Source organism: Amblyraja radiata, chromosome 8 (assembly GCF_010909765.2).
Source record: "Amblyraja radiata isolate CabotCenter1 chromosome 8, sAmbRad1.1.pri, whole genome shotgun sequence".
NCBI classification, from domain to species: domain Eukaryota; kingdom Metazoa; phylum Chordata; class Chondrichthyes; order Rajiformes; family Rajidae; genus Amblyraja; species Amblyraja radiata.
Genome location: NC_045963.1, coordinates 74,934,158 through 74,954,138, shown reverse-complemented (window position 1 = coordinate 74,954,138; position 19,981 = coordinate 74,934,158). Strand labels below are relative to the sequence as shown.

The 19,981-nt window shown below is 46.6% G+C and overlaps 1 protein-coding gene across 2 annotated transcripts in view; it reads right to left on the bottom strand.

Annotated features, from left to right (window-relative positions):
- plcb4 (phospholipase C beta 4) overlaps window positions 1-19,981 on the bottom strand; it is a 445,314-nt gene that overhangs the window by 43,866 nt on the left and 381,467 nt on the right. For both annotated transcript variants that reach the window (XM_033026236.1, XM_033026237.1), the window contains 4 exons: window positions 18,908-18,973; window positions 5,706-5,821; window positions 4,652-4,727; window positions 621-796 (listed from right to left, as the gene is read on the bottom strand). In XM_033026236.1, coding sequence (XP_032882127.1) covers window positions 621-796; window positions 4,652-4,727; window positions 5,706-5,821; window positions 18,908-18,973 — 434 coding nt within the window. The remainder of the gene's footprint in view (window positions 1-620; window positions 797-4,651; window positions 4,728-5,705; window positions 5,822-18,907; window positions 18,974-19,981) is intronic.

Sequence of the window (19,981 nt, the reverse complement as noted above, 5' to 3'; positions counted from 1 at the left end):
TGCTTTCAAGAGAGAGCTAGATAGGGCTCTTAAAAATAGCCCCCCGCCGGGGGCTTTGACTCTGACATCGGGAGGGGAATGGGGAGTGCAGGGGAGAGATACGTTTTTTTGCCTTCCATCACAGCGAGGAGGAGATGCGCTGTGATGGATGTCTGTGTAAATTGTGTTGTGTCTTGGGTCTTTTTTTTCATGTGTGTATGACTGCAGAAACAACATTTCATTTGAGCCTCTATGAGGTTCAAGTGACAAATAAATTGTATTGTGTGTATTGTGTGTATATGGGGAGAAGGCAGGAACGGGGTACTGATTGGGGATGATCAGCCATGATCACATTGAATGGCGGTGCTGGCTCGAAGGGCCGAATGGCCTACTCCTGCACCTATTGTCTATTGTCTATTGACGTACAGGTTTTTAAATTAATTGGCTTGGTATAAATGTAAATTGTCCCTAGTGCGTTTAAGATAGTGTTAATGTGCGGGGATCGTTGGTCGGTGCGGACTCAGTGGGCCGAAGGGCCTGTTTCTGTGCTGTATTTCTAAACTAAACAAAACTAATTCAGGTGGTTCCAGAGTGCAGTCGTAAGAAAATCTCTGCCTGGGGGCTTCATAGTTGATACATACCTATCATGGATGAGTTTGAGATGCTGGCTTTGCTGCTCGTGCATGTTCATGAGGAGTTTCTTTAACAAATCACATTGTTGGCTCAAGTGAAGGTCCCTTTGCTCCTGTTCCTCTGCACAATGAACATTTAACATCTCCGACCACTCCTTGGTCTGCTGGGTGACTATCTCTTTCACCTGTTGAAAGAAAGAAAGATCGCACGTCACATGATGTAGTAATTGAGTCAAGAGGGTTTTATTGTGCGGGAAGGAACTGCAGATGCCGGCTTACACCGAAGGGAGACACAAAATGCTGGAGTAAATAATGCCCCTGTCCCACTTAGGAAACCTGAACGGAAACCTCTGGAGGCTTTGCGCCCCACCCAAGGTTTCCGTGCGGTTCCCGGAGGTTGCAGGTGGTTGCCGGAGGTTGCAGGTAGTGGAAGCAGGTAGGGAGACTGACAAAAACCTCCGGGAACCGCACGGAAACCTTGGGTGGGGCTCAAAGTCTCCAGAGGTTTCCGTTCAGGTTTCCTAAGTGGGACAGGGGCATTACTCAGCGGGTCAAGCAGCATCTCGGGAAAGAAGGATCGGGTGACGTTTCGGGTGGAGACCCTTCTTCAGAACTCCAGACTGCCCTTGTTCAGACCCTTCTTTAGAACTCCATTCTAACCTTCTTCAGGCTGAAAGTCAGGGGAGAGGGTGTCTAGAGACATGGAAGGCTAAGGTGTGAAAACGATAGATCAAGTAACAATGAACCATTCTACATTTCCTTGATCATCGTCTGCTTTGATCTGTCATTTTCACACCTTACCCTTCCATATCTCCATGTCTCCCTCTCCCCTAACTCTTAGTTTGAAAAAGGGTCTATAACGTCACCCATTCCTTTTCTCCAGAGATGCTGCCTGACCCGCTGAGTTACTCCAGGATTTTGAGTCTATCTTCGGTGTAAGCTAGCAACTGTAATACCATAATAAACAATTTTTAAATGTTCAGTGTTTTGATGAATCTATTGAAGTAACCTAATGAAGTAGGCAAGAGAATAACAGGGATTGCTGTTTAAGAATTCCCAAATCTCTTTTCAGTCAGTCATCTATTGAAGTTAACAGCAAAAACTCTAGATAAGTACAATTTTTCAGATATCAGTCAGCAATATTATCAAAGATTATCAAATATTATCAAAATGATAGACAATAGACAATAGGTGCAGGAGTAGGCCATTCGGCCCTTCGAGCCAGCACCGCCATTCAATGTGATCATGGCTGATCATCCCCAATCAGTACCCCGTTCCTGCCTTCTCCCCATATCCCTGACTCCACTATTTTTAAGAGCCCTATCTAGCTCTCTCTTGAAAGCATCCAGAGAACCTGCCTCCACCGCCCTCTGAGGCAGAGAATTCCACAGACTCACCACTCTCTGTGAGAAAAAGTGTTTCCTCGTCTCCGTTCCAAGAGACTGTCTCCGATCAATGAGACCGAAGGGTCTCGACCCGAAATATTACCTATTCCTCTGCTCCAGGGATGCTTCCTGACCAGCTGAGTTACTTCTGTGTTTTGTGTGTATCCATTATCAATGATTATCTGCGTCCATTAATAAGTTTAAAACACCCTCTTCAGTGCAGTTCTGATTCCTATGAATATTTCCCTCCAGAGATTAAAAGAGTAAGGTAGAATCTGGAATTTGCTATTGTCAATATTAACCATTGACGCAGGGGGGCACGGTGGTCCGATGGTAGAGTTGCTGCCTTACAGCGCCAGAGGCCCAGGTTCAATCCCGACTACAAGGTGGTGTCTGTACGGAGTTTATACATTCTCCCCGTGACCTGCGAGGGTTTTCTCCATGCGCTCCACTTTCCTTCCGCACTCCAAAGACGTACAGGTTTTGTAGGTTAATTGGCTTCTGTAAAATTGTTCCTTTACTGTCTAGGATAGAACTAGCGCACGAGGTGATCGCTGGTCGGCACGGACACGGTGGGCTGAAGGTCCCGTTTCCGCGCTGTGTCACTAAAGGTCTAAACTAAACTAATTCACATACATTGTGAATATAAAGTGAACTTTCCCCTCACAATGCAAAAGAAATCCAAATGTAAAATCCAAATGCATAAATCTAAAAATCCCGTCACACATGGAAACGAAAACGATAATGCATATAATCATCAAGGTGCAAGTACAGGGTGGGAATGAAGGAAGCAAATTGTAATTGTAAAGGAATCAAAATGCACTTCCTGATTGGCGAATAAACAGGTTTGCCAAAGCATCAGGAACACTGTTCATTTTGAAGATTGTTTTTCCCCTATATGTCCCTACAATTGTTATTGGTATATTTAACATCAGAATGAACACAGCGATACATAAAATTGCAGATCAGTAGTTACAGCACTCAATTAAAGCTTGCATAAATGCAATATATTGCAGCGAATTGTGGATGCAGCTCAGACCATCACACAAACCAACCTCCCTCATATTGATGTTTAAGAAGGAACTGCAGATGCTGGAAAATCGAAGGTAGACAAAAGTGCTGGAGAAACTCAGCGGGTGCGGCAGCATCTATGGAGCGAAGCAAATAGGCAACGTTTCGGGCCGAAACCCTACCTCCCTTCTATTGACTCCATTTATACCTCACGCTGCCTCGGCAAGGCCAGCAGCTTAATCAAGGACGAGTCTCACCCCGGCCACTCCCTCTTCTCCCCTCTCCCATCGGGCGAAAGGTACAGAAGTCTGAAAACGCACACCTCCTCCAGATTCAGGGACAGTTCCTTCCCAGCTGTTATCAGGCAACTGAATCATCCTACCACAACCAGAGAGCAGTGCTGAACTACTATCTACCTCATTGGTGACACTTGGACTATCCTTGATCAGACCTTGCTGGCTTTATCTTGCGTTAAACATTATTCCCTTGTCATGGATCTGTACACTGTGAATGGATCAATTATAATCCATCTATTGTGTTTGGACAGAACTGTAGACGCTGGTTTAAACCAAAGATAAGACACAAAAAGCTGGAGTAACTCAGCGGGACAGGCAGCATCTCTGGAGAGAAGGAATGGGTGACGTTCTGGGTCGAGACCCTTCTTCAGACAATATAATCATGTATTGTCTTTCTGCTGACTGGTCAGCATGCAACAAAGCTTTTCACTGTACCTCAGTACACGTGACAATAAACTAAACTGAAATTGTTATATATTTTTAAAACTGCACTATTATTATGCATAAAAACACTCAGATCTATCTGCCAGAATAAATACTTACTGGAACAAGGTTTGGAAAATATTAGTTATACTTAATCAAACACAAAATAAAAGGAATCATGAATTCTTTGCCAGGCTGATTATGTGCAAGCTTGAATTTTATACAGGACAAATTGGTTTCTGCCTTATTCACGAATTCACAGCCACAGATGTATGTGGAGGCCAAGTCAGTGGGTATTATTAAGGCAGAGATAGATAGATTCTTGATTAGTACGGGTGTCAGGGGTTATGGGGAGAAGGCAGGAGAATTGGGTTAGGAGGGAGAGATAGATCAGCCATGATTGAATGGCGGAGTAGACTTGATGGTCCGAATTCTATTCCTATCACTTATGACGTCACAAGTTGTAGGAGTAGAATTAGGCCGTTCGGCCCATCGAGTCCACTCTGCCATTCAACCATGGCTGATCTCTGCCTCCTAATCCCATTTTCCTGCCTTCTCCCCAAAACCCTTGACACCCGTTCTAATCACAGAAAATTGATGGGATTTGATGGATTATTATTACTGACAGGTGTTATTGATGGTAGACGAGAATGCTGGAGAAACTCAGCGGGTGAGGCAGCATCTATGGAGCGAAGGAATAGGTGACGTTTCGGGTCGAGACCCTTCTTTAGTCTGAAGAAGATTACACAACAATCTCGGTACTTTAACGCTCTCCAATCTCGTTTCTGATGGGATACCTGATGGGATACCTACCATGGCCAAAGCAAACTGAGTTCCGACAAACATCACTATTCATTCTACTTCATTACATGTAAAACACAATTGCAATGTACTGTGAGTCGTTTAAAATGCAAGACTACACTACCTTTAATTTGTGATCTGAAGATAAGGTTTCTATTTTGATCTCGGTTTCCTTCTTCAAATCAACACAATTGTTTTCTCTGAAATACAAGGAAATTGAGTTAACAGTAATACACTTCTTATCACGCTACCTCCGTCTGATTGTAAATGCAGTGGTTTGTCGAAGAGCAACATAATGAACAAGTTCATAAACATATTGGATCTTAAAAGCCCTGTCCCACGGTACGAGTTCATTCCAAGAGCTCTCCCGAGTTTAAAAAAAATCAAACTCGTGGTAAGCACGGAGAATGAACGTAGCGGGTACGTCGGAGCTCGGGGACGTCTCTTAGCGGCTCGTAACGCTAACGGCAGGTACTCAGGAAGACTCGCTAACGGCAGGTAAGCACGGGAAGACTCGTGAAGATTTTTCAACATGATGAAAAATGTCCACGAGAGCCCCGAGTACCGACGAGTGGCCATTACCGTAAATCTCCGAGTTCAAATCAGGGCAAACTCGGGAGAGCTCTTGGAATGAACTCGTACCGTGGGACAGGGGTTTAACAATCAGAAAGGAAATCTTTAGACTCCAGAGATACAGCGTGAAAACAGGCCCTTCGGCCCACTGAGTCCGGGCACACCAGCGATCACCTGTACATCAGCACTATCCTACACACTAAGGGACAATTTACAATTTTACTGAAGCCAATTAACCTACAAAAGCGCACATCTTTGGGATGTGGGATGAAACATAGAAAATAGGTGCAGGAGTAGGCCATTCGGCCCTTCGAGCCAGCACCGCCATTCAATATGATTGTGGCTGATCATCCAGAACAAAATCAGTACCCCGTTCTTGCTTCCTCCCCATATCCCTTGATTCCGTTAGCCCCATGAGCTAAATCTAACTCTCTCTTGAAAGCATCCAGTGAATTGGCCTCCACTGCCTTCTGTGACAGAGAATTCCACAGATTCGCAACTCTCTGGGTGGAAACATTTTTCACACATTTTACACGAGTGCCGGCATAGCTTCTTCCACCCTGTGTTGCAGTTATTGAGGAGTAGCTTTTCATTTGGTTCCTTACCCCTTTTTCTTGATTGCCTTCTCCAAGATCTTCTCTTGGGTTAATTTCTCCTTGTCATGCTGGGCTACAAGTTTGTCCACCTGCATACAATGTGACTTCTGAGTGGCACTGTGATCCTGCAATTAAAACATCATCTTCAGCTGCAATGGTTCACAGACTTGTCAAACGTTTAATTTGGGGCTGACCAAAAAAGTGCAGGAGTGACACAATGGGTCAGGCAACATCTCTGGTGAACATGGATAGGTGACGTTTCAGATCATGACTTTACTCATCATGGAGTCATAGAATGATACTGCGTGGAAACAGGCCCTACAACCCAACGTTAGTTTAGTTTAGAGATACTAGTTTAGTTTACTTTAGTTTAGTTTAGAGATACGAGATTGATCCCTGGGATGGCGGGACTGTCATATGAGGAAAGATTGAAAAGACTAGGCTTGTATTCACTGGAGTTTAGAAGGATGAGGGGGTTCTTATAGAGACATATAAAATTATAAAAGGACTGGACAAGCTAGATGCAGGAAAAATGTTCCCAATGTTGGGCGAGTCCAGAATCAGGGGCCACAGTCTTAGAATAAAGGGGAGGCCATTTAAGACTGAGGTGAGAAAAAACTTTTTTACCCAGAGAGTTGTGAATTTATGGAATTCCCTGCCACAGAGGGCAGTGGAGGACAAATCACTGGATGGATTTAAGAGATAGTTAGATAGAGCTCTAGGGGCTAGTGGAGTCAAGGGATATGGGGAGAAGGCAGGCACGGGTTATTGATTGGGGACGATCAGCCATGATCACAATGAATGGCGGTGCTGGCTCAAAGGGCCGAATGGCCTACTCCTGCACCTTTTATCTATTGTCTACCTGTCTAAATGTTTCTTAAAAGTTGGGATAGTCCCTGCCTCAACTACCCCAGCAGCTTGTTCCATACACCCACCGCCCTTTGTGTGAAAAAAGTGAGTCTTCAGATTCTTATTAATTCTTTTCCCCTTCACTTTAAACCTATGTTCTCTGGCCTTTGATTGACCTACTCTAGGCAAGAGACAATAGCCATTCAATGTGATCATGGCTGATCATCCCTAATCAGTACCCCATTCCTGCCTTCTCCCCATATCCCCTGACTCCGCTATTTTTAAGAGCCCTATCTAGCTCTCTCTTGAAAGTATCCAGAGAACCGGCCTCAACCGCCCTCTGAGGCTGAGAATTCCACAGGCTCACCACTCTCTGTGAGAAAAAGTGTTTCCTCGTCTCCGTTCTAAATGGCTTACTCCTTATTCTTCAACTGTGGCCCCTAGTTCTGGACTCCCCCAACATCGGGAACATGTTTCCTGCCTCTGGCGTGTCCAAACCCTTATTAATTTTATATGTTTCAATAAGATACCCTCTCATCCTTCTAAACTCCGAAGTATACAAGCCCAGCTGCTCCATTCTCTCAGCATATGACAGTCCCGCCATCCCGGGAATTAACCTTGTAAACCTACGCTGCACTCCCTCAATAGCAAGAATGTCCTTCCTCAAATTAGGGGACCAAAACTGCACACAATATTCCAGGTGTGGTCTCCCTAGGGGTCTGTACAACTGCAGAAGGACCTCTTTGCTCCTATATTCGATTCCTATTGTTATAAAGGCCTACATGCCATTCGCTTTCTTCACTGCCTGCTGTGGGCAGGTCGGGCCGAAGGGCGTGATTCCATGCTGTATCACTCTATGATTCTAAGTAGGTGAGTTTCCCAGCTGTTATCAGTAGACATGATGGGCCAAATGGAATAATGGATAGGTGACATTTTGGGCAGGGACCCTTCATGGAATAATTCTGCTCCTATGACTTATGAACATGAAATCACTAACCAGTTCTTCTACGCGGAGGTCAAAAGCAAGGGTATGTTTTGAGTGAATTGACGGAGAGCATTTGTTGACGTTAGTTGTGAGGGAAAAACTCTCACATAAAGATCATAAAATAATTGGAGGAGTTAATGCACTAGAAAATTGTTCCGCACGCAATCTACAGATGGGGCGTAGACAGATGGTGGGATGACATTTCCCTTCACACTGACGGCTTTCAATGACCCGGCAATTAGCAGCAGAGATGAAACCCAACCCGACCTAATTTGCACTTTGACAAAGTGGACACAAGAGACGTGACCCATCACCACAGGGTTATTCATTACCTGACTTCTGAATTAGCATGGTGCTGCTGCTTAATATTGAATTGTGTGCGGGGAAACTAAAATTAAGAATGCATAATAAATCATTGATCTACATAAGTTCTCGGAGCAGAATTAGGCCATTTGGCCCGTCATGTCCACTCTGGTATTCTATCATGCTTTCTTCTCTCCCCACCCCCTCTACAATCTGATGAAGGGTCCCTGCCCAAAATGTCACCTATCCACGTTCTCCAGAGATGCTGCCTGACCTGCACTGAGTTACTCCAGCACTTTACGTCCTTTTGTGTAAACCAGCCACCTTGTTTCTTAAGTTCATGTTCAAAGAGCAGAAATAGGCCATTCGGTCCATCGAGTCTACTTCGCCATTCACCTGGCTTCTCCCCATAACCCCAGACACCCGTACTAATCAAGAAACCACACGAGCAGATCATAAAGCTGAACTCTAAAGATAGAGAAACATTCCCATCAACATCCATATACTTCAGACAGTGAGGTTCGACAAGTTGCGGCCACTGCACCTTGCAATGGGAGATCAGTTCCCAGGTGATCTAACCATATAACAATTACAGCACGGAAACAGGCCATCTCGGCCCTACAAGTCCGTGCCGAACAACTTTTTTCCCTTAGTCCCACCTGCCTGCACTCATACCATAACCCTCCATTCCCTTCTCATCCATATGCCTATCCAATTTATTTTTAAATGATACCAACGAACCTGCCTCCACCACTTCCACTGGAAGCTCATTCCACACCGCTACCACTCTCTGAGTAAAGAAGTTCCCCCTCATGTTACCCCTAAACTTCTGTCCCTTAATTCTGAAGATCTGTGTCCCGAGGCCAGAAAATGCTGGAGTAACTCAGCGGGACAGGCAGCATCTCTGGAGAGAAGGAATGGGTGGTGTTTCGAGTCCTGTTTTCATACCGTACACTTCCTTATCTAAGTATCACCCTCTCCCCTGACATCTGTCTGAAGAAGGGTCTCCAACCGAAACATCACCCATTCCTTCGCTCCAGAGATGCTGCCTGTCTGTCCCGCTGAGTTACTCCAGCATTTTGCGTCTGTCTTCGGTTTAAACTAGCATCTGCAGTTCCTTCCGACAGCTTTTCACTCTACCTTGGTACACGTGACAATAAACTGCAACAGAATTCTTTTTTATGCATGCAGATTATTTTTGGTCGGTTTCAGGATTTAAAAATGGAAAAGTATTTTGGGGGCAAAAAGTCACTCAGTCAGCAAAAACGACGAGCAAGCAAAATAAATCATATCCAGGTTGACCGCTATATATCATCGGTTGAACTAAATGAGTATTTGTGAATGTACTAGACACCTTGCTAAATGCACATTCTCTGCCCTCCTCTGACTCTAACCCACACCCTTGCAGTCTTTTCAACATCCCTCCTGGCCTCCCTCAACTGAAGAAGGGTCTCGACCCGACGAAACATCACCTATTCCTTTTCTCCAGAGAAGCTGCCTGACCCGCTGAGTTACTCCAGCACTTTATGTCTATCTCCAGCGGTATGAATATTGATTTATCTAATTTTAAGTAACCCGTTGGATTGCAACCTTGTCGTGGTCGGGGAGCTTGTGTGTCTCAGTGACCCCGAGAGCTATGTCAGCAGGAGATTCGTCTCATCTTAGGGTCTCCCATGCTGGACAGGTCGAAGGGTAAAGGGTAAAGATGAAGATCGATCCACTGGTCCTCCAGGTTGGGGGTTGAGCACAGGGCTAACAACCCTGTCTCGTAAAACACATATGCTATGGAAACAGCAACTGAAGTAATCAACACTACTGGGCGTGATGGACTTCCAGGGCTATCGACAATGGACCTGACCTGGGGTAGTGTCCAGAAGCTAGCCCCAGAACAGACAGGAGTGGAGGACCTTGCTTGCTGCCCGACATGCCAAGAGGCATAATAGGCAGTAACTGACTAACTAACTGAAGTAACCCTTGCATTCCCTCTCTCTCCGTCTCTCCCCCACCCAGTTGTCCGACTAAGGTCATAAGGTCACAAATGATAGGAGCAGAATCAGGCCATTCGGCCCGTCCACCCCGCCATTCAATCATGGCTGATCTATCTCTCCCTCCTAACCCCATTCTCCTGCCTTCTCCCCATAACCCCTGACACCCGTACTAATCAAGAATCTATCTATCTCTGCCTTAAATATATCTACTGACTGGGCCTCCACAGCCTTCTGTGGCAAAGAATTCCACAGATTCACCACCTTCTGACTAAAGAAATTGCTCCTCATCTCATTCGTACAAAAACGTCCTTCAATTCTGAGGCTGTGACCTCTAGTCCTAGACTCTCCCACTGGTGGTAACATCCTCTCCACATCCACTCTATCCAGGCCTTTCACTATTCTGTTCGTTTCAATGAGGTCCATCCTCATTCTTCTCAACTCTCTGTCATCCTGCTCAGTTTCACTGTCCCCACCCTCTTGTTATCACCCCAACAATTGACCATTGTGGCCCCCACATTGCTGCCTTGATTTGTTCTTTTCATACCTTTCATTCTTTACTTCTACGCACCTTTCCATACCTCTAGTTTCCCTCTCCCCTGACTCTCAGTCTGAAGAAGGGTCTCGTCCCGAAACGTCACCCATTCCTTCTCTCCAGAGATGCTGCCTGTCCCGCTGAGTTACTCCAGCATTTTGTGTCAGTCTTCGGTGTAGCTCACGCAGCTCTATCCCTACACATACCTCTCAAGCTGGCTGCTTAAACAGCTGGAGAAGAGGTGTCCAGATAGAAATGTCTGAGAGTGGGCTCAACTGGGGAGATCTCGAAAGAACGGCCAGCAACCGAGTGAGGTGGAGGACATTTGTCAATGGCCTGTGCCCCCTAGAGGAGCAAAGGGCTTAAGAAGAAGAAGTAGAAGAAGATGGCTGCTCTGTCCTGTGTGATGATGATTGCATGGATTACAGGGAGTACAGAGAAGGTTCACCAGACTGATTCCTGGGATGTCAGGACTTTCATATGAAGAAAGACTGGATAGACTCGGCTTGTACTCGCTAGAATTTAGAAGATTGAAGGAGGATCTTATGGAAACTTACAAAATTCTTAAGGGGTTGGACAGGCTAGATGCAGGAAGATTGTTCCCGGTGTTGGGGAAGTCCAGAACAAGGGGAACACAGTTTAAGGATAAGGGGGAAATCTTTGAGGACCGAGATGAGAAAAACATTTTTCACACAGAGAGTGGTGAATCTGTGGAATTCTCTGCCACAGAAGGTAGTTGAGGCCCAGTACATTGGATATATTTAAGAGGGAGTTAGATGTGCCCCTTGTGGCTAAAGGGATCAGGGGGTATGGAGAGAAGGCAGGTACAGGATACTGAGTTGGATGATCTGCCATGATCATATTGAATGGCGGTGCAGGCTCGAAGGGCCGAATGGCCTACTCCTGCACCTATTTTCTATGTTTCTATTATTGTTGGATCTGCACGTACTCACGCAAGTGTGGAGTGTTACATCGATGCAGGAAAGGCTTTGTGGTGGCAGGAGGCAATTCGATCATGTTCATAAGAGCATAGGAGCAGAATTAGGCCATTCGGCCCATCGAGTCCACTCTGCCATTCAATCGTGGCTGACCTACCTTTCCCTCTTTGCAATATGGGAGGAAACCAGAGCACCCGGAGGAAGCCCACGTGGTCACAGGGAGAACATACAAACTCCGTACAGACAGCACCCACGGGTCTGAAGAAGGGTTTTCGGCCCGAAACGTCGCCTATTTCCTTTGCTCCATAGATGCCGCCTCACCCGCTGAGTTTCTCCAGCATTTTTGTCTACCTTCGATTTTCCAGCATCTGCAGTTCCTTCTTGAACACCCAAGGCCAGGATCGAACCGGGGTCTCTGTTGCTGTGAGGCAGCGGCACTAACCACTGCGCCACTCGTTACCACAACAACATTGAAAAGCATTTGGACAGAAACAAGGATAGGAAAGGCTTCGAAGGGCATGGGCCAAATGCGGGCAGGTGGGCCATCTTGGCCGGCGTGGGAAGTTGGCAAGAAGGACCCGTTTCCCTGCTGTATGACTCCATGAATGACCTCGGAGTGCATTCTGAAGCTGTAGGCAACTGTTTAACATATCCCCTTGCGTCACTTACACTGCAGCTGCAACCTTGTCCTTTGCTGCCAACTTTACGCTCGGCCTTCCCAGTAGGGGTTTCCCAGTATTTTTGTATTCCACAAAATGGATTCAGTTAGGTCAAGCGGAACCCGAGGCAACTGGCATCTTCCTGCCAGTTCCCAAGCGGCAATGAAAAATGGACTGCGATTCACATCCCAACACTTGCCTGGAAACCAGAGCCCCATGGAACCTTCCCTTTACAAAGACAAAACGTCTCCGAGTTAAAGGACGTTCCATTGGGAAGGAGATGAGGAGGAAATTTCTTTAGTCAGAGGGTGGTGAATCTGTGGAATTCTTTGCTACAGACGGCTGTGGAGGCCAAGTCAGTGGATATTGTTATGGCAGAGATAGACAGATTCTTGATTAGTACGGGTGTCAGGGGGTTATGGGGAGAAGGCAGGAGAAAGGGGCTAGGAGGGAGTGATAGATCAGCCATGATTGAAAGGCAGAGTACACCTGATGGGCCGAATGGCCTAATTCTGCTCCTTTCACTCTTGACCTATGACCTTATGGGTTGTGCCAATTTATCTCAGCATCATAGCATTGATATAGTCAGTGCACCCAGGAGGAGGCCATTTGGCCCTTTGAATTCATGCCAGCTCTCAGCATGACCAATTTTAGTTTAGTTTAGTTTAGAGATACAGCGCGGAAACAGGCCCTGCAGCCCATTGAGCCCACACAGACCAGCGTTCACCCGTTTAGATGAGTTCTATGTTATCCCACTTTCCCATCCACTCCCTTCACACTAGAAATAGGTGGGGCCCAGGGGAGGGGAAGGGGAGGGGGGGTGGATTACACAAATAACTGCAGAGCAGTAAATGCATGTGAGTGGGGATCTGACTACACATCCGACACCCTGTACTTCTGTGTAGAAAGGAACTGCAGATGCTGGTTTACACCGAAGATAGACACAAGACGCTGGAGTAACTCAGCGGGACAGGCAGCATCTCTGGAGAGAAGGAATGGGTGACGTTTCGGGTTGGACCCTTCTTCAGACTGAGAGTGACATTTCGGGTCTCAGTCTGAAGAAGGGTTCTGACCCGAGACGTCACCCATTCCTTCTCTCCAGCGATGCTGCCTGAAACGCTGAGTTACTCCAGCATTCTGTGCCTATCTTCGGCGTAAACCAGCATCTGCAGTTCCTTCCGACACAATGTTCTTCAGTTGCCCTCTAGAGGTTGCATCCAATGCACGTCCAAAGTCAAACAAATCTTCACTCCTCCGAACAGCTCTTCCTCCAGTGGCATTTGTTATAAATGCAAGAAAGGACATGGAGGCACTCTGGCCTCCCACAAAACCGTCAGCATGACACGGTGGAAAAGGTGGCCTGGTGGGGCAGCGGGAGAGCCAGGCAGCGCCAGTGACCCGGGTTCGATCCTGACTACGGACGCTTGTCTGTACGGAGTTTGTATGTTCTCCCCGAGACCTGCATCGGTTTCCTCCCACACTCCAAAGACCCACAGGTTTGTAAGTTAATTGGCTTTGGTATAAATGTAAATTGTCCCTAGCACGCGTAGGATAGTAAAAGTGTACGGGGATCGCTGGTCGGCGCGGGCTCGGTGGGCCGAAGGGCCTGTTTCCATATTGTGTCTCTAATCTACAATGTCATATGTTGATAGAATGGTGCAGCTGGGCTTGTATACTCTGGAATTTAGAAGGATGAGAGGGCATCTTATTGAAACATATAAGATTGTTAAGGGTTTGGACACGCTAGAGGCAGGAAACATGTTCCCGATGTTGGAGGAGGAGTAAAACCAGGGGCCACAATTTAAGAATAACGGGGTAGACCATTTGGAACGGAGATGAGGAAACACTTTTTCACACAGAGAGTTGTGAGTCTGTGGAATTCTCTGCCTCAGATGGCAGAGGAGGCTAATTCTCTGGATGCTTTCAAGAGAGAGTTAGATAGAGCTCTTAAAGATAGCAGAGTCAGGGGAGAAGGCAGGAACGGGGTACTGAATGTGGATGATCAGCTATGATCACATTGAATGGCAGTGCTGGCTTGAAGGGCCGAATGGCCTACTGCTGCACCTATTGTCTATTGTCTAAACTAATCGACTTTTGTAAAGTTCGCTGTCCGCCTCAAAGCCAAAGTCACCGATGCTTGCACTGGCGTTAAAACTTCAAGCTGCAATTCACGACATTCCAGTCTCGCTTGTTTCTCTCTCAAGGATACATTTCCCCTTGGGTTTGCTCTTGCCGAGCTCACCTGAAACATAACAGTGAGCGGTGACCTGTGAAACTATAAACCAAGGGCAGTGCTCAACGCTCTGCAGTCATGATTCATGTTGTACACTGACTCTGTGGTATCGTTGTTCGTGTCTGCACCCGAGAAAGTCTGCTACGTTCCTCTGCTTGCGTAGGGAGGAATCGCAGATGCTGCTTTACACCGAAGATAGACATTAAATGCTGGAGTAACTCAGCGGGACGGGCATGCTGCCTCTCTGGAGAAAAGGAATAGGTGACGTTTTGGGTCAAAACCCTTCTTCAGACTGATCTCTGACTGTTCCTTCAACAGTCTAAAGGCATAAACCTTTAGTTTAAGAAAGAACTGCAGTTAGAGATACAGCATGCAAACAGGCCCTTCGGCCCACCCAGCCTGGACTGGCCAGCGATCCCCGCACGATAGCGCTATCTATCCTACACACTGGGGACAATTTACAATTTTCACCAAAGCCAATTAACCTGTGTGGTGTGGGAAGAAACCAGAGCGCTCAGAGAAAACCCACGCGGTCACGGGGAGAAGGTGAAAACTCCGAACAGACAGCACCCGTAGTCGGGATCGAACCCGGTGCTGGAAGGCTGCAACTCTACCGTGCAAACCCATAATCTATTTAGATGCAAGGATCTGCAGATGCTGGCTTACAAAAAAAAGACACAAAGTGTTGGAGTAACTCAGCAATTCGGGCAACCATGGATAGGTGACATCACGCAGTCTGAAGAAAGGGGCCCGACCCAAGACGTCATCTACCCATGTCCTCCAGAGATGCTGCCTGACCTGCTGAGTTGCTCCAGCACTTAGAAACATAGAAAATAGGTGCAGGAGTAGGCCATTCGGCCCTTCGAGCCTGCACCGCCATTCAATATGATCATGGCTGATCATCCAACTCAGTATCGGCTGTACCTGCCTTCTCTCCATACCCCCTGATCCCCTTAGCCACAAGGGCCACATCTAACTCCCTCTTAAATATAGCCAATGAACTGGCCTCAACTACCTTCTGTGGCAGAGAATTCCACAGATTCACCACTCTCTGTGTGAAAAATGTTTTTCTCATCTCGGTCCTAAAAGATTTCCCCCTTATCCTTAACCTGTGACCCCTTGTTCTGGACTTCCCCAACATCGGGAACAATCTTCCTGCATCTAGCCTGTCCAACCCCTTAAGAATTTTGTAAGTTTCTATAAGATCCCCCCTCAATCTTCATCACACCTATTTCTCCAGAGATGCTGCCTGACCCACTGAGTTACTCCAGCTTTTTGTGTCTAGCGAGTACAAGCCGAGTCTATCCAGTCTTTTGTGGATAAATCAATTTCTTTTGACATCAAAAATAATTCCGACCCTGCAAAGTTGAAACTTTACATGGCTTCCAGACTTCATAATCTGTGTTAATTCCGAACAGCACATTTATTCAGTAAATAATTCAGTTACCGAGAGGCAGGTGGATTACAGACTGATCCACAATCTAACTGATCTCAGGTAAACGGATCAAGATTTTGCATTGAAAAAACTCCCCGCTCATTTGGAAAATGAGCATGTTTGTGATGGAACAAATGGAGCCTGACTTAATTTAGACACAAAATGCTGAAGTAACTCAGCGGGTCAGGCAGCATCTCTGGAGAGCTTGGTTACGTGACGTTTCGGGTCGGGACCTTTCTTCAGACACATAACTTACATCAGACACTTGACCTAATTTGCAGGGAGGAGCTGCAGATGGTGGTTGAAACCAAAGGCGGACACAAAAAGCTGGTGTAATTCTGCAGGTCAGGCAGCATCTCTTGAGAAAAGGAACAGGTGACGTTTCGGGTCGAGCCCCTTCTTCAGACCCAATTTATTAATTGACTTAATTTATTGTACAAAGGACAGCACATAAAAGGATGTATCTTTAGAAAGATGAGGAGGAATTTCTGTAGTCGGAGGGTGGTGAATCGGTGGAATACATTGTCACAGAAGGCTGTGAGGCTAAGTCAGTGGATATTTTAAAGGCAGAGATATCGCTCACAATCCCAATAATACTTTATTAGCCAAGTATGTTTTGCAACATACGAGGAATTTCATTTGCCAAGTCAGTCATACAAATAAAAAGCAACAGAACTCTCAAAATACATTTTAACATAAACATCCACCACAGTGACTCCTCCACATTCCTCACTGTGATGGAAGATGAAAAAGAGTTCAATCTCTTCCCTAAGTAGACAAAAATGCTGGAGAAACTCAGCGAGTGAGGCAGCATCTATGGAGCGAAGGATATAGGCAACTTTCCGGGTCGAGACTCTTTCATTTCCTATTTCCTTTGCTCCATAGATGCTGCCTCGCCCGCTGAGTTTCTCCAGCATTTTTGTCTACCTTCGATTTTCCAGCATCTGCAGTTCCTTCTTAAACATCAATCTCTTCCCTTCCTTGTTCTCCCATGGTCGGGGGCCTCGAGCTCTACGTTAACGGGACGATCTTGACTCCCGTAGCCGGCGGCGTTTAGGCCATCCGCAATCGGGGCAATCAGCTCCTGCATCGGGGGGGGGTGTCAGCTCCTCCGCCCCGGCGATCGGACCCTGCGTTGGAGCTGATCAAACCTTCTGCGTCGTTGGAGCTTCCCGACTCGGCCTCTCCCGAGATTGCGAGCTCGCGCTGGTAAAATCCACAGGCTGTGGTTGGAGCGATCCCAAGCAAGGGATCGACTCCGATGTTAAGACCAAGGTCAGGCCGAGTAGGCCTCCAGCTTCATCAATGGTAGGCCGCAGAGCGACTGGAGAATGCGATCCGAAAACTAATCGCATCTCCGTCAAGGTAGGAAACCGAAAAAAAGTTTCCCCCACCCCCCTCCCCCACATAAAACAAACCAGAGAACGCTTACACAAACTTTTAACCCATACTAAAAAATTTAAAAAACAGACAGACTGCCAAACTTGCGGCGCCCCTGGTGGTAGATTCTTGATTAGTAAGGTTGTCAGTGGTTACGGGGAGAAGGCAGGAGAATGGGGTAAGGAGGGAGAGATAGATCAGCCATGATTGAATGACGGAGTAGACTTGATGGGCCGAATGGCCTAATTCTTCTCCTGTTTCTAATGGTTACAATGCTGCTGCACTCCTTCAACATTCCCATCAAGGTGTTTGTTAGCTTTATGTGCTCAGGTGTGTGCAGGGGCTCCTAGGCCCTCAGCCTAACTGGGAGTCAGAAGGATTATCAGCGATTCGGAGAGGAAATGTAAAAATGTCAAAAGATCCATACAAAAACATCCACAAAATTGTCATTGTTCAATATAAATTCCTGGTCTTAGCGACCAAGGCATGTCTTGTTTAGTTTGGTTGAGAGGTGCAGCGTAGAAACAGGCCCTTCGGCCCACCGAGTCCCACCCCGACCAGCGGTCACATATGCATTAGTTCCATCACACACACTAGGGACAATTTACAGAAGACAATTAACCTACAAACCTGCACGTCTTTGGAATGTGGGAGTGCAGCGTAGGCTCATCAGGTTAATTTCCGGGATGGCGGGACTGACATATGATGAGAGAATGGAGCGACTGGGCTTATATTCACTGGAATTTAGAAGGATGAGAGGGTATCTTACAGAAACATATAAAATTCTTAAGATGCAGGAAAAATCAGGCTAGATGCAGGAAAAATGTTCCCCATGCTGGGTGAGTCTAGAACCAGGGGTCACACAGTTTAAGAATAAGGGGCAGGCCATTGAGGACTGAGATGAGGAAAAACTTTTTCACCCAGAGAGTCGTGAGTCTGTGGAATTCTCTGCCACAGAAGAAAGTGGAGGCCAATTCTCTGGATATTTACCAGAGAGAGTTAGATTTAGCTCTTAGTACTAATGGAATCAAGGGATATGGGGAGAAAGCAGGAACGGGGTACTGATTCTGGATGATCAGCCATGATCATAATGAATGGCGGCGCTGGACCTGAAGGGCCGACTGGCCTATTCCTGCACCGATTTTTCTATGTTTCTAAGCCATAGCACCCGAAGCAAAACAGCACCAAAATATGGAAACGATAAGTCACAAAAAGCTGGAGTAACTCAGCGGGTCTGACAGCATCTCTGGAGGAAAGGAATCGGTGAGGTTTCTGGTCGAGACCCGTCTTCAGGCGACTGTGCATTTGTGGGTTGTGCAAAGTAATTTTACTGTACCGTACATGCGTGACAATAAAGAACCATGGAACCAAATCATATTGAACCAAATCGGGCCCAGCGGTTGAGTTGCAGCGCCAGAGAACCGGGTTCGATACCAACTACGGGTGCGGTCTGTACGGAGTTTGTACGTTCTCCCCGTGAACCTGCATGGTTTTTTTCTCCGAGATCTTCGATTTCCTCCCACATTCCAAAGCCGTACAGGAATGTAGGTTAATTGGCTTGGGATAAATGTAAAACTGTCCCTAGTGTGCGTAGGATACCGTTAAAGTGCGGGGATCGCTGGTCGGCGCGGACCCGGTGGGCCTGAAGGGCCTGTTTCCGCGCTGTATCTCTAAACTAAATGAAACAAAGTGCTGGAGTGACTCAGCGGGTCAGGCAGCATCTCTGGAGAAAATGGATGGGTGCCGTTATAGATTGTATGTGGGAGTATGTTTACACGATAGAGAGAAGCGATTGAAACAGATAGGTCACCAGAACCTTCTCACAGACAATTTAGCATTGGGAGAAAATACTAGCCAGTTGCAGTCACTATCCTTCCATGGGAAAGAAATGTTAAGAACACACACATACCTTGCCATGCTTTTTCTTTATTGCACTCAGTTCTTTTTGTTGCTTCTTCTGCAACTTTAGATAGGCCTGCAATAACAAACAATGAAATACATTTGTGTGCAGGAACTGCAGATGCTGGTTTCAACCGAAGATGGACACAAAATGCTGGAGTAACTCAGCAGCATCTCTGGAGAACATGGACAGGTGACGTTTCGGTACGGGACCCTTTTACATACCTGGAGTCGGGAGGGGGGGGGGGGGGGGGGGGGAGACACAGAGGTATGGAAGGGCGAAGGTGTGAAAACAGGTCAAAGGGAATGGAGAACAAGGTAAATGTAGAATAGATTATTTATAAGATTAAATTAAATATATTTGTAATTAAAAGGAACTTCAGATGCTGGTTTACATCGAAGATAGACACAAAGTGCTGGAATAGCTCAGCGGGTCAGGCAGCATCTCAGGAGGACATGGATAGGTGCCGTTTCGGGTCGGGACCCTTCTTCACACTGATTGCAAGGGGAGGGAATTGGAAACAGGGCTGACAACGGATGATGTGTAGGAAGGAACTGCAGGTGCTGGTTTACATCGCAGATAGACACAAAATGCTGGAGTAACTAGCGGGTCAGGCAGCATCTCTGGAGAAAAGGAATAGGTGACTCTTCAGGTCGGGATGTCACCTATTGCTTTTCTCCAGAGATGTCGCCTGACCCGCTGAATGACACCAGCACTTTGTGTCCATCTGATAACAGATGACCTCAGGCAGGTGGCACGGTGGTTCCATGATAGGCCAATTCTATGTTAGGGATAGTGTGATTCCAAGAGAGATACATCATTGTGAACTGTGGAACTGGTTAATGGACTTTTGTGGAGATGAGAGAACAAAATTGCAATGGGAATCTAGAATATGTCTTGGGTTTAAGGATGTCATATCCTTTATCCCATTGCTTTGGTGTGATTGTGTGTCACCTTTTCTTCTCTCTGTGGGCTTCTCTGCCTCAGGGACGGTGGAGGCCGGTTCTCTGGATACTTTCAAGAGAGAGCTAGATAGGGCTCTTAAAGATAGCGGAGTCAGGGGATATGGGGAGAAGGCAGGAA